This window comes from Protopterus annectens, chromosome 1.part0, assembly GCF_019279795.1.
Source record: "Protopterus annectens isolate FY-2018-M chromosome 1.part0, PAN1.0, whole genome shotgun sequence".
In the NCBI taxonomy this organism is placed as follows: Eukaryota; Metazoa; Chordata; order Ceratodontiformes; family Protopteridae; genus Protopterus; species Protopterus annectens.
The window spans coordinates 1,388,269,398-1,388,282,536 of NC_056725.1; the positions used below are offsets into that span (position 1 = coordinate 1,388,269,398).

Here is a 13,139-nt window from a genome sequence, read left to right on the forward strand (position 1 = left end):
TCAGAGGGGAGGCAAAAAGATCTACTTTAGTAGTACCCCATCGATATACAATGTCCACAGACACCTCCCTGTGAAGCATTCACTACTGAGGATTTGTCCTGGACTTGTTCAAAGAGTTTGCCACAAGATTGCGCACTGAAAGAATGTACAATGCTTCAAGAACCAAGCGATTACAGACTGCAAAATCCCAAGCCAGACTATAGAGAAGTTAAGATTTTGTGCCCCCTTATTTGTTGATGTACCACATGACTGTGGTACTGTCTGTAAACCTTTACAGGACCCAGAACCCAAAGGAAGTGAAAGGACTGCAGAGCTAGAAATACAGCCCACATCTGCTCGATATTGACATGGTCTGTCAGATGCTGATGGGACCAAAAACACACAACTTTGAGGTTGCTGGAGGAAGCTCACCAGCCTTGATTGGAAACATCTGTGTACAGCTCCTGAGTGGGGAGAGAAACTTGAAAAGGCAGATCTGGATTCAGAGAAACCTGGTAAATCCACCAATGGAGCTCTATCTTGAGACAAGGCAAGAAAGAAGAGAGCCAGATAATTTTGGAAGGGGGGGGGGCAGTGCTGGAGCCAAACAGTCTTCAGATACCACTGAAATTTCCTCATGTGGAATTTGTCAAAGGGAAGAATGGGGAGTGACATATACCTAAGAGTTCAGAAAAATTTCCTTGAAGGAAGGACTTCAAGAAGAACAGACTGGAAAGAAGCAGGTCAGAGGACCTTGGTTGGCAGAAGGCAAGCAAACACTGGAATGGTCTGAATCCTGGATGAGAGGAACACTTGGTCCTGAGGAGGAGTCACATACTTTTTGAGAATGAGGGTGAACCCCACACTGCACAGACACAAGTGAAGTGCAAGTATTGAAACAGGAACTGCTGAGAAGGGTCTTGAATCAAAAGGTTGTCCAAGTAAGGGAAGATGTGAATTCCCTGAAATCTGCACAAGGCTACAACAGGAGCTGTACATTTGGTAAAGACAGAGATTAGTAGAAATTCAAAAAGGCAAAGCAAAAAACTGATGACAGGAAGAAAAACAGAGAAGCAAAAACTTCCATAAAAGTGGGTGAATAGGAATGTGGAGAGAAACATCCTTCAAATCTAAGGATATCAGAAAAGCTTGAAGAATCAATAGAGGGAAAAAAGTGTCTGCAAAAAACATCCTGCAACAGGAAACCTTGAAAAAGGTGTTCAGAAAGGACAGGTCTAGAATGGGCCTGCATGACCCATCCTTCCTGGGGAAACAAACATCTTGGGATAAAAATATGTTCCCTGCTGAGACAAGAGAGCAGGCTGGATGGTTCTCTATACCACCAGATCCTGAAGAACTAAAGACAAATTTCGGAACTGACAAGGAGGAGGCTGAGGACAGCCTGAGAATGGAGGAATGCACTTCCAAACTATAAAATAACCACTTTGGATAATGGAAAAGTACCCAAGTGTCTGTAGAATCTGGTCAAGGGGTAGGAGTGGCTGAATGTCAAAATAAAAGCGGATTTGTCAAGGAAAGGAGGTTTTTGACCCTTAGAACCAGAAGTCATCTTGTCTGGAAAAACTCTCCTCAAAACCCTCACTCCTCAGGAAAGCTGACATGGATAATTTCTCTGAAACTTGTGAACAGAAAAGGCAAAGATGTATTTCAAATCTTGCAAAACTTTACCCTTACCCTCACGGGTCTTAAACAATTCAGCGGCAGCAGTGCCACAGACTTTAGTTGTCTGAGGGGAATTTAATAGTTTGGCTTTGATGTCTTCAAGCAGAGCACAACCAAGACCACCGCCTATTTACAGATCCAGATATAGCTGCCTTAGAGGAGGCATCAGCAGCATCATAACTGCATTTAGTCGAATGACTAGCCACATGAGCAGCAGAGCTTAAAAGGAAAATGGCACAAGTCTTGCCCTTCAAATTAGGCATAACAGCCAGAACACCCCCATGTTGCATGAGAAAATCTAGGACATACCTAGTTATATGGGTCATAGCCCTGAACACTAAGGTAGCGGATACATACTTGTCCATGGCATGGTTGTCTTTATCAGAAGGTAAAAACTTAGAAGAGGACAACAACTTGGATGGTTTATTAGTGGCTACAGAAATAACAGCAAGATCAGAGGAAGGGCTTTTACACAAAAACCTCAGAGATTCACAAAATTTATAGAACCTGTTCAGTTTCTTAGGGGCAAGAAGATGAGAATCAGGGGCCTGAGATATTGCAGTGAAAGTATCCAAAAGGGCGTCTCGTACTGAAAGGACTGTAGAAGGCCAAGGAGAATCTATCTGCAAGAGTACATTTTTGAAAGTCAATAACATGGGAACTGTCCCACTCGAAGTGTTCCATCATATGGATCCACCTTATCCTAAAAGGACAATTCTTCCATAGGAAAGTCAGGAGGAAGTGAATCCTCCTCTTCAGACCCCAGGACAAGAGGATAGTGGTATATTTGAAAAGTAAGGCAACGATTCCTAAGAATAACTCTTCATCAGAGGAATCATTTAGGAGTGGAAGACCAGCAAACAGCAGGAACAGATAATCCTTCAGGGGGTTTTACAGCCATAAGAGCAGTGAAAAGTCCCCCCACAGTAAAATCCTGCCATTCTTTGTGATGATCCTTAACCACAGAGGCTACAAGGTTATTCTTCTGCTTCTTTTTCAAAGGAACATCAGTTTTAACAAACAGAGGAGGTTCAGAACCCTTAGATTCAATGAGGGTACCAGGCACGTCTTCCCTAAAAAGTAGTAGGGGAATCCCCTACATCCCTCTGAAATAATAAGCTGTGGTTCCCCTCCACATATGCACCAGACATAGGCACAGCCTCAGTGGATGTGTGGTTAGGCATCTCCGTGTCTGCCTCCAACTGGGTTGCGGCAGACGTGGCTAACATTGGCATTAGACAGTCCACAAGTTCTTCAACCCAAAAGAGATGTTTGGTGGAGGATGTACAGCAGAAGGATCAGTTTGACCTTTTCTGGCATTTTCTTAAGTGATGGCTGAAAGTCAAGGCATGCAAATTTAGCCATGGTACCCTGAGTTAAAATGCTTTGACCAATGGTACTAAAATAAATGGAAAGGTTTATAGGTTTATCACTAAGCTAACAACTCCAGGAGCCTTTTTAGCCTAGCCATACTTCCCAAAGTGAGAATCAAACCTGGTACCCTGTCTGTGTGAGGTAAACACCATAACCATTATGCCAATTCCCGACTTCAAAGTGCACAATTTAGAGTGATAATGTAGATGGACTCCTTATATTCACAAGGAAAAGAAACATTCCAAACATAGTACACTTACTTGTATGTTCATAGGAGGTTACTAGCCATGTTAATCCTGAGTTTACTCAATTGTCCTTGATTAGATGGATGTAATTCGCAGAGTGAATCTATGATAAAAACAAACTACCCTGTCCATGAGGGAACATGGGTGCCTGCCCCCAGGGTGAATCTACAGAATCCCATCCATTTGTCCAGGTTGGACTTGAAGAGGCTCAATCAGGAGCTTTGCTTCACATGAATTGGAAGTTTGTTCCAAAGTAGCAGCAATGTCTTGGAGATATATTTGTCTCTTGAGCATGTTCCGTTAATGTCGCAGGTTAAGTTATAATCCACAGAGCGAGTGATTCTTGTGCCCTTTGACTTGTGGATGTGCAGCATATCCATCAGGGCAGGGTCAGAGACTGAAAACTCAAAATAAAATGACCATGGCAGCGGTAACTAACAGAAGCTACTTTATTAACGTAACCATAGACTACCTGTAGGCCAGGAACAAATCACCTCTTAGCAGCCTATATGATAGAGTACAGTGATGAGACTTTCAGTCTATCCACGCAAGTCGTGGTTTGGAGGCCTTGTATTTTCTTGGTGGGAAACCTCTGTGGTCTCTCCAGCTCCTGCAGATGTCTGGTGAGGGACATGCAGAAGGGAGCACTGTACTCTATTAATGGTCTGATGAGGGTCGAGTAAAGTGGAGTTGTAACATCCTTAGACCTGGATGTGATGCCTTTACTTATGAGATGTGCAACATAGAAGGCTTTCCTTATCACTATGGAAACGTGGTGGTCAAAGTTCAGACTGCTATCTACCTGTGTTCCCAGATCTCACACCACTGGGTTTGAACTTGGAGGGGTGCTGTCAATATTGTAATTAGCAGGGAATTCCACTTTGCAAAATAGGATAATAATGCACCTTTTAGCATTTAGCTTTAGATTGTGGCTTTGGCACTAGTCATTTGTTTCTGTTAGCCCCCCTGTAATATGTTAACATTGTTGCAATCCGCAAACTTGGTAAGCCAAAGGCAGTCTACTTTAGCTTGGACCTCTGAGAAACAGATTCCAAACAGTAAAGGGTCCATTACAGATCCTTGTGGTATGCCACTGGTACGGGTCTACTGGCAGAAGTGGACTCACCAACTTTGATAGTACGTATTCTGTCGATGAGTCGACTGGCTACCCATCTAGTAATGTAAGCGTTACTCCCCATCTGGTAGTATTTCTCAATGATACCCAAGTGGGGGAATGTGTCAAAAGCCTTGGCTAAGTCGAGAAAAATCATATGCACTGTTTTACCTTCATCCAGGGCTTTGGTGACTTTCTCAAAGTCTATTAGATTTAATAAGCATGATCTACCCTTAAAGCCAAACTGGGTTGGGTCTAGTATTTGAAGGTTGTTTATATCTTTCTGATAAGGTCCATAATAATTCTTTCCATGGTCTTGCAGATGATGCTGGTTAGTCTTATGGGTCTACAGCTTCCAGGGTTGGTTGATGGCCCCACTTTGTGCAAGGGGATTACTGCTGCTGTTCTCCACTCTGCTGGAATAAAGCCAGTTCTCAGGCTATGGTTAAAGAGAATGCCAAGTGTGTCTGCTAGGTCCTGTTTCAGATTGCTTAATAATGAACATGGGATGTTATCTAGTTCCATTAAAGCAGTGGTTTTGGTCTTTGAGAGTGCAGATATGACCAGATCTGTAGAGATACTAGGCAGAAAACTGGTGTCACCTATCCTTTGGGATATGGCTGGCAGGGACAGGGGGGGTGAAGTCTGTGCCAAATCTGTCCACTAGCAGGTTAGCAATTTCCTCTAGTATACTATGAGTGGTAACATCTACTACCAGTTTGGTACATAGCTGGACATTCCCTTTTAGATTTCGGACATAGTTAAAGAATGTCTTATGATTATCCTCAACTAGGGATGCAATTTTAGCTTTGTAATTAGCTTTAAAGGACTTTAAAAGACTTCTGATCTGTTTGTTCAAATGGTGGAGGGAATTCTCTCTCTCTGCTGAGTCAGGTCCTTCTTTTTCTTAGACATCATTTTCTTCCTTTTGTTATGTAGCCTATTTATATTTGAGATCACCAGGGTGGCTTTTTGTCGGAAGGACCTGGTTTTAATCCAATCAGGTACAACAGAGTCTATACAGTTGCTTAAGTTTTTATAAAAGCACTTGTGTACACCTCTGCATTGGAGTCCCTGCCATCTGCAATTGCAAAGATATAAAACTTTTTATGCCATTGCTTAGTAAGCTGCAGTTTGCTTTGGAAAAGGTTTAGTTTTTTTTGCTCCTGTGTTGGTGACAAGTTCAATAGTTACCCTGAAGAAGACTGATTTATGGTCTCACCTTACCATGGAGGGCATCACACAGAGGGGAGTGGAACAACCTCCCATGTCAGTGAGCACTACATCTACGGCATTTGAGCCTCTTGTGGGGGGTATAGATAATCTCTTCCAGATTATCTGAATTGACAAAGTCCAAGAACCTTTGGGCAAGCATGTTTGTGCTCATGTATGTCACCCAGTCAATGGGAGGACAGTTGAAATCTCCCATGACTAAGATGTTGGGCTGTATAGAGAGCGACTCCAGTAAGTCCAGGTAGGCGATGCACTTTTCTTGGTCCATGGTAGGGGACCTATAGCTAGCAATGGTGTGGTAGGGTATTTTGCCTATAGTTAATTTGTCACGGAATAGTTTGAGAGTCGTACAGTTTGACTAGTCTTGAGGTTTACTTGGCTTTAATGACATATAAAGATATACCTCCTCCGTTAGTTCTTTCACACTCATTTTGAGGTCTGAATGTGTGGAAGGCATTGTGGCCTTGCAAGGTCGGGGTGCTCTCTGTGGCCCTGAACAAAGTCTCAGTGACTGTACAGAAGTCAGCATCTTCCAAGCTGAGGAGTGCTTCCAGGAAATGCAGTTTCATGTTTAGACTCCTAGCATTAAGCAGCAGAAACATGAGTTTGTCATGTCAGAAATTTTGTTGTTTTGACATGGGGGAAGGCAAGCACCTTTACCAGTATCAGAAAGCCTAGAGAAGTCAGGTGCAGACCATCTCTGGCAAAGCATTTTCCCAGGCTGATAGATACAGGATGCCCCTGAACTAACACCACCAGCTGAACCAATTGTTGAAGTCGATCATTTTTTTGTTTATATCAAGGTATTGTCCTGGGTGAAGGCAGAATGCTGCTTAGGGCTAGGGTCATACCTGCCTGGGACACAATCTGAGAATTCAGTCATATCTCTCTTCATGTAGTCCAGAGAGGTACATCTCAAGTCATTCACCTCAGCATTGACTATGACAGAGTCATAACACTACTTGTTGAGTGACCTGAGTGCATCTGTGATTTGACAGATCCTGGCACCCAGCAATCAGCTGACTGTGACCTTCCTGTCCAGCCTGATGAGGGGGAGAGCTGTCTCTCTCACTATGAAGTTGCCTATGAACAAGCCATTAGATTTTGAGGTGTTTTGCCTTAGGGGCTTATTGCTGAGACACTGGTGCATGTTATTATGTGAAGTGGTTTCTATTTGTATAGCAGTGTGTTCAAGTGGTTTACGTTTGGGATGTCTCTGATCTTTTGGTAGGCTTCTAGTGAGTACCTCCTCGTATGTGGGTTTGTGTGTCGTAACATCATTTTGTGCGAGAGGTGAAGTGTTTGTGTTATTACAATTTCATAGTGTAATTACATCTGTCACATAGGGCATTTGTTTGCTTTAGGAATAAGTCACTGTCAGTATACACGAGGCAATTACTACATTGCCTCATTTTGCCCATGTCAATCAGGCTGGCCAGTGAAATGATGGGAAAGTGCCTGTCCATTACAGCAGGTTTTTACCATATGTACTATTAGGGAAGGGAGTGGGCTAGTTTGATCAGTTTTTGTGCTAGGACTAACAAAGGTGCTTGCTCTATTGAAGGCTATAGATAAGTGTGGCAACGCTGCTCAGTATGTCCATAGTGCAGTAGGGAAACTTGGGAGAGTTCCACTGACAGATGTCTTGAGAAAAACTGAGTTTCAAGGAATTTGCACCTATACAGGACACCGCTAACCCCTGTTGAACTGTGCGTTGCAACATGCAAACATGAGGCTTAAATATAAGCAAAATTAAAACACTATTAAACTAATCTACCAAGAGGAAAGTGCACAATGATCCTTCTCCAGCAATATCCAGCTCAGACAAGGCTGGATCCACACTCATCTGCCACAGAGGTGTAGGAGAGCCTTTCTTAATGTAAGCTGGCTGGTTTAGTGATCATGCGTATCAATAACAGGCTAGATTCAACAGGTTTGAATCTAGTCTATGCTACCTAGGCATCAGAACATTCCAAAGCAAGTGCAGGTAAGTGCAAAAAGATACTCAGAGCCCATTTTGTGTGCTTCCCAGCTCAGATAGACCAAGTAAATACCTACTGCCACTAGATGAATGCTCCCAGTCCTCCTAATGTAAAAGCACAGCAAAGGAGTGTCCAGAGTGAACTGTCACTACAAATGGTACAAAATACTACCACAAAGATATAGATACAGTAGGGTACTCTAAACAACTTATAAAAGTGTGATTATTCAATAAAAGTACTTTGCTTTGAATAAATGAGCCAAGAGCCACTCAATTGTACAGAATTTATAAAGGTACTAAAAAATAAGAGAATAATTAATAAGCCCTTCAGCCAATAAAACTACATTAAGAGATCTCAAGTGTTTCCCCAACCTAAACAGACTGGGCTACCTCCCAGTGCACTATATGAAAAATCCACTGACCTCTTTTGATGTAAAAAGTGTTTGCTAGAGTGTAAAAATATACTACTTTATCTAACAGCTAGCTAGCTAATGAAGTCAGATCAAGTAGCACAGACAACGGAAGGCAAAATGCTTTTTTCAATACAAGTAGAAGGAAAGGCAAATAAATAATTCAGGATAGTAACAGCAGTATAGAAAGGCAGGTGCTTATTAAACTCAATTTACAGTAGGGGGGTGTTCAGCTTAAAATCATCAGGTTTAAAAAGCAGATCAACAAAGGGGAGGATGGATTGGAAATAAAGCAGGGAATCTCCAGCAGTGCTTTAGTTTATGCAGGCTTCAAATCCTTTCAAAGGCCCAGAATATAGAGTATTTAAGTATCACTCAAGAGACAATTTAACCAATGAAAACTTTTGTTCCAGTATCAGTTCAGCAACCTCTGCCACCGGGGATTACTGGGATTATAACAGCACTCCACTCTGCCCAGCCTAAAAAAATAATATGACTGATGATGGCAGAATATTTTGGGACAAACAGCTGACAAATACCACACCATGGTAATATGTAGCATCCAAATAAAAAAAGCACTCTCTGTAAGGGGAATCTGCCTCCCACTTTCACATTTTCCTTTCCTGGATAATGTGTAAACTAAAGTTAAAAGAAGTAAAAAGGAAGGAAGGAAGAGACCACAATGGGACATTTACCTTTTGAAGGACTGGTAGTTGAACCAACTCAGTGAACAGCTTACAGAGTGAATTCAAAGGTAGTGTTTGGACTGGCAGCAAAGTAGTTTGAGGATTGGGGCGTGTACATCACAAATGTACCTTACACCTTGCACGTAGGATACAGGTCTTGCGTACGGCACCCACCCAGAAGGTGTAGGCTTTGGTATGTTGGCCAGACATTCAACTATCATCAGCAGGACATCTCAAAATTGAAGAATATGCAACAGTGGTAAGGAAGGACATCTCATTAAACTTTGTGAATCATGACATACAGACAAATTTTTTCACCACACAGCAGAAAGCAGCATATTTTCTTCTGCAAATAATGCATCAGTCTTAAGTTATGAGCAAACTGCAGGAAAATTCCAGCCCAGTAGTAGTCAATAAATTATACAAAGAGGGAGACAACAGGTCAATCACGAGACAATGCTGCAGACAAAAAACAAGATCAAAGGGGAAGTACAGTATAATGAAATGTTCTTTTATCAAAGTTGGTTTCACAAAAATAAAATTATGGTTCAAGTCACTGTCTCCATAGCAGAAATGGACGGAGCCTTTACTGTGATCCAACTAAGGAAATGGGGTTTGATTAGCTCCCTCATCACTGGAAGAGCCAGCCCGAAGGATGGGGATAGCTGGAAGCACTCAGGCTACCATTACGTTGGTGCACTGTGGAGATGAGGGAAACCACTGCTCATTTTTCCTGGGAAGGGCCAGGGCTGCTTGATGGAAACCCCTTTGCAGAAGTAAGAGGATAGCTTCCATGATTAGTCGATTGCACATCGCTACCTGGTTTTAAAGGTGCATGTGGAGGATAGGGTGCAAGTAGAAAAGCCAAACCAGTCCTGATGGCTGCTTAAATGATAGCATCTTCTGTCAAATTCTCATCCCTGTAATGAGGAATAAATGAGCCCACTGGTTAGTAGGGGGATGATGACTGGCTTTCTGAAGTGGCTAAAAATAGCAAAAAAATATGGTTCAGTAAAGTTGATGCATCATGCCTCCAACAATATTGTACAAATTTCATATAGCTTATACAAATCTCACCTACATATACTCACTAAGGAAAAGCACATTAAACAATCAATGCTCATTGGGTGGCAATACAAAATACCACGTGACAATAATGTCACTGTACTCAGTTTAAGGTTCAGAAGGCAATAAAGAAAAAAAAAATGCAAACCGCAGAAAAAAATTACTAAACAATGTAAGCTCAACTCAAAATGTGAAGCTCCAGCTGCAACAAAAGATATATAATTTGGATAAAAATAAGACTACTAATCGCTGTGCACTACGTGCCAATTAGGGTTCCTATTACTTCCTCGAAGAGGTGTTCTACTGAATGCATCTTCATCGACCCTGAAACAGCAAAGTTTGAAAACACTGAACGTCCAACATAAGTGATTTCTTTCCTTGAGAAAGAAATTACTTGGCCACCCTCTTCAGTTTGCCGTTTTCCCCGCTGTAGTGCAATCTCAGAGGTGGTATATTTAGTTAGGGTGGGGTGTGAGGGGCACAGCCCCCCATGTTGGGGTGTGTGTGTGGGGAAGTGAAGCCCCCCAGTTTGTAGTGTTTGTGGCTATTTGTTGGTGTTTGTTGGACAAGCGATTTCTTTCCAAAGGAAAGAAATCGCTTATGTGGAGGTTCGATATTTTGAAGGTTCACGGTTTTAAGGTAGATGAAAAGGCATGCCATTGAACGACTCTTCGAGGAAATATAGACCTGCCAATTAAAACCTAGTCATCTTTCTGTACAGTAAAGCACGCTATTACATCCAAATATTTAACTTGTGCTTTTATCTTCTTTTATGTTCTATAGAATAAATTCATTAGAGGTACTCACCTGCAGAAGTTCACATTGTCCATAAGTAGCCAATCTCCAGACTTCAAGGCTTCTACCAGCATTCCATCTACCCACTCGAATGTGCCATGACTGCAGCCAGTTAAACTATTCAGGTGCTGTCTGAAACTACACAGCTCATCTCTCAGGTCTGTAATCTCTAATATGGAGAGGAAAAAAAAATAAAAATATTAAAAAAAATCTTCATACCACCACCTACATTTATTTAAACACTTACATTTACTTAAAAGTACATTCACCATTAAAGAAATTATTGCAGAGTTTATTAACAAAATGTACAAAATGGGCATCATGAAGTGAGATCAAGAAGCAGCAAGAAATAAATCAAATATTACAGCTTCACAAATGAACCTAACCAAACATCCTTTATTTCATGCTAACCTTACTCAGGACTTAACTACTTGACAAAAGATATCACAGACAGTAAACTGTTAAGAGGCACAAAGTTATTTCTTGCATAACCACACTGCTAAATTTAGACAAGAGATGGTGATCAAATCAGGGCTGTAGGGTCTGATGAAAGTGCGAACCCAAGGTAAAGACGAAAGATTAGATATTCCACACTACAAAAATAGTAACAGTGAGTATCAGACACAACCATGCAATGGATGCATTATATGGTACTCTGTATTCTCAGTGGTGAGGCATAGGACAGCATGTAACCAGCTTTCATCAACATTTGCTTTCAGACTGTGTTTTGCATACAAGACACCAGATGTTCACAGAGACCATGGACAAAGATTTCTTAAATTAAACATCCCCCTTCTTCAGAGGCAGACAACTGCTACCAGTTTTGAAGTAGATTCTGCACATTATCATTTCTCTTATACATTATCTGCATTCAGATATCACTTCACATTTGAAACTTCTCTAATAAATATTCTACCACTAGTAGCATACAATGTCATCATGAAGCAAAACATTTCATCATGTACTAAGTTTCAACATGTTATTAGTGCAGCAGCTTATTTCAGTACGACTATTTTTCACAATTTACAAGCAGCTATTTGGCTAGCTTTCTGAGCAATCTTACAAATCTCAAATACTTTGCAATTCTGTAGTCTGAGCTTCTGTTAGGAACTGCTTCTGAAAGCAACCATCTCTCACGACTTGCAGAATGGATTCAACTCTTCCCTCATCACATGATAGAACAATGATTTGGGACATCTTTATGGTTGCATGTCAAGATACATTTCTAATTACTGGAAGTAGGGATGCATTAACAGTCTTGTTATTCAGAATGAGCAATATAAAACATTCATCCATAACATCTCTTTCTCCTCAGTAACTTTCCATCCTCAAACAAATGATCTTGGTTCATCAAAATGTTTTGCAGCTCCACATCCGCAGGTTCATACCATGAGAGTCCATGCTGTAGATTCACTCAACCCCCACCCTCTTTTAAAGATGATTGGAAGGTTGCCTTCTGATCACAGTTTTGTCCAACTAATTCTGTTACAGCCACTACTATGGACTCTTAAGTCTTGGGTGCTACGAAATTAATTGCTAGGAACTCTAATCTGTGACCCATCAGTAACGATCTGGCAAAAGAACTACAACTTGTAGTGGAGTATTCTATATTTCAACATAAATATCTGCAAGTCAGTGTAATAATTACTGTTCATAGGTTTATACTATGCTATTCATCCTGTGGGCTATGAGGGATCAAGGATCAGACATTGGGTGAATTTACGACTATCTATCCAAATAAACAGTTAATACTCTGATTTCTTAATTAAGCATTTGACAGTCAATAAAGTTCTACTGCTCTGCCTTATTAGACTAATTAGGACTAGGTGTCACATGTTGAAATAAGGCTCCTCAATCCAAAAAAATGTAAATTACATACCTGTATACTGCACAAGACACCTCTCGTAAGGAATCTGAACCTTGAAAACAGCTTTCAATGCAATGACAACACTTCTTCATGTAGTCTCTCAACTTCTCATCATAGAGAAACTTTCAACAGCAATCAAAACAAATGAAATGCACATTCTTGCTAACAAAACAAATCTATTCCCATCCTATTACACAGTCTTTTCGGGAAATATGCATCTCTTCTCCTGGACTGCTACTGTGATAATCATTACACAAAGCATACTTCTCAACTTCTGAGACACAACACAGTTCTCAATATCTGAACATCTGACTCCAGTTACACACACACACATCCCTGGCCAACTCACAATATCACAAGATTGTACACTGCACTTCAAAAGTTTTAGGTCTGATAAATACCAAACATTTCCCTCAACTGACTACAGTATCTGTAACTAGGCAGACTTAAATAACTATTCTCTGTATTAAACTAAGGATCTATGGATGTCAGTCAATGGTGACATTATCCAATTAAAGTCATAGGGAAATATGACCAACTGTTAAGATGTGATATGCACCCCCTTTCACTGGCTTATACTTAGCACTTGGGCAATTACAATAATATGTAGTTTCCACAGCTTCTGAAATACCCTGCAACAATTTATGGTATTTCCACTATTTTTTTTCCTACAAAGGTATTTGTGCAACTTTTCAGTCATTTACTAT

General features: G+C 41.0%; 1 protein-coding gene across 1 annotated transcript in view; it reads right to left on the reverse strand.

Annotated features, from left to right (window-relative positions):
* Positions 1–13,139, reverse strand: part of MDN1 (midasin AAA ATPase 1) — a 3,484,183-nt gene that overhangs the window by 1,687,176 nt on the left and 1,783,868 nt on the right. Inside the window, exon 44 of the mRNA XM_044071809.1 lies at positions 10,578–10,734. Within this exon, the coding sequence (XP_043927744.1) occupies positions 10,578–10,734 (157 nt within the window). The remainder of the gene's footprint in view (positions 1–10,577; positions 10,735–13,139) is intronic.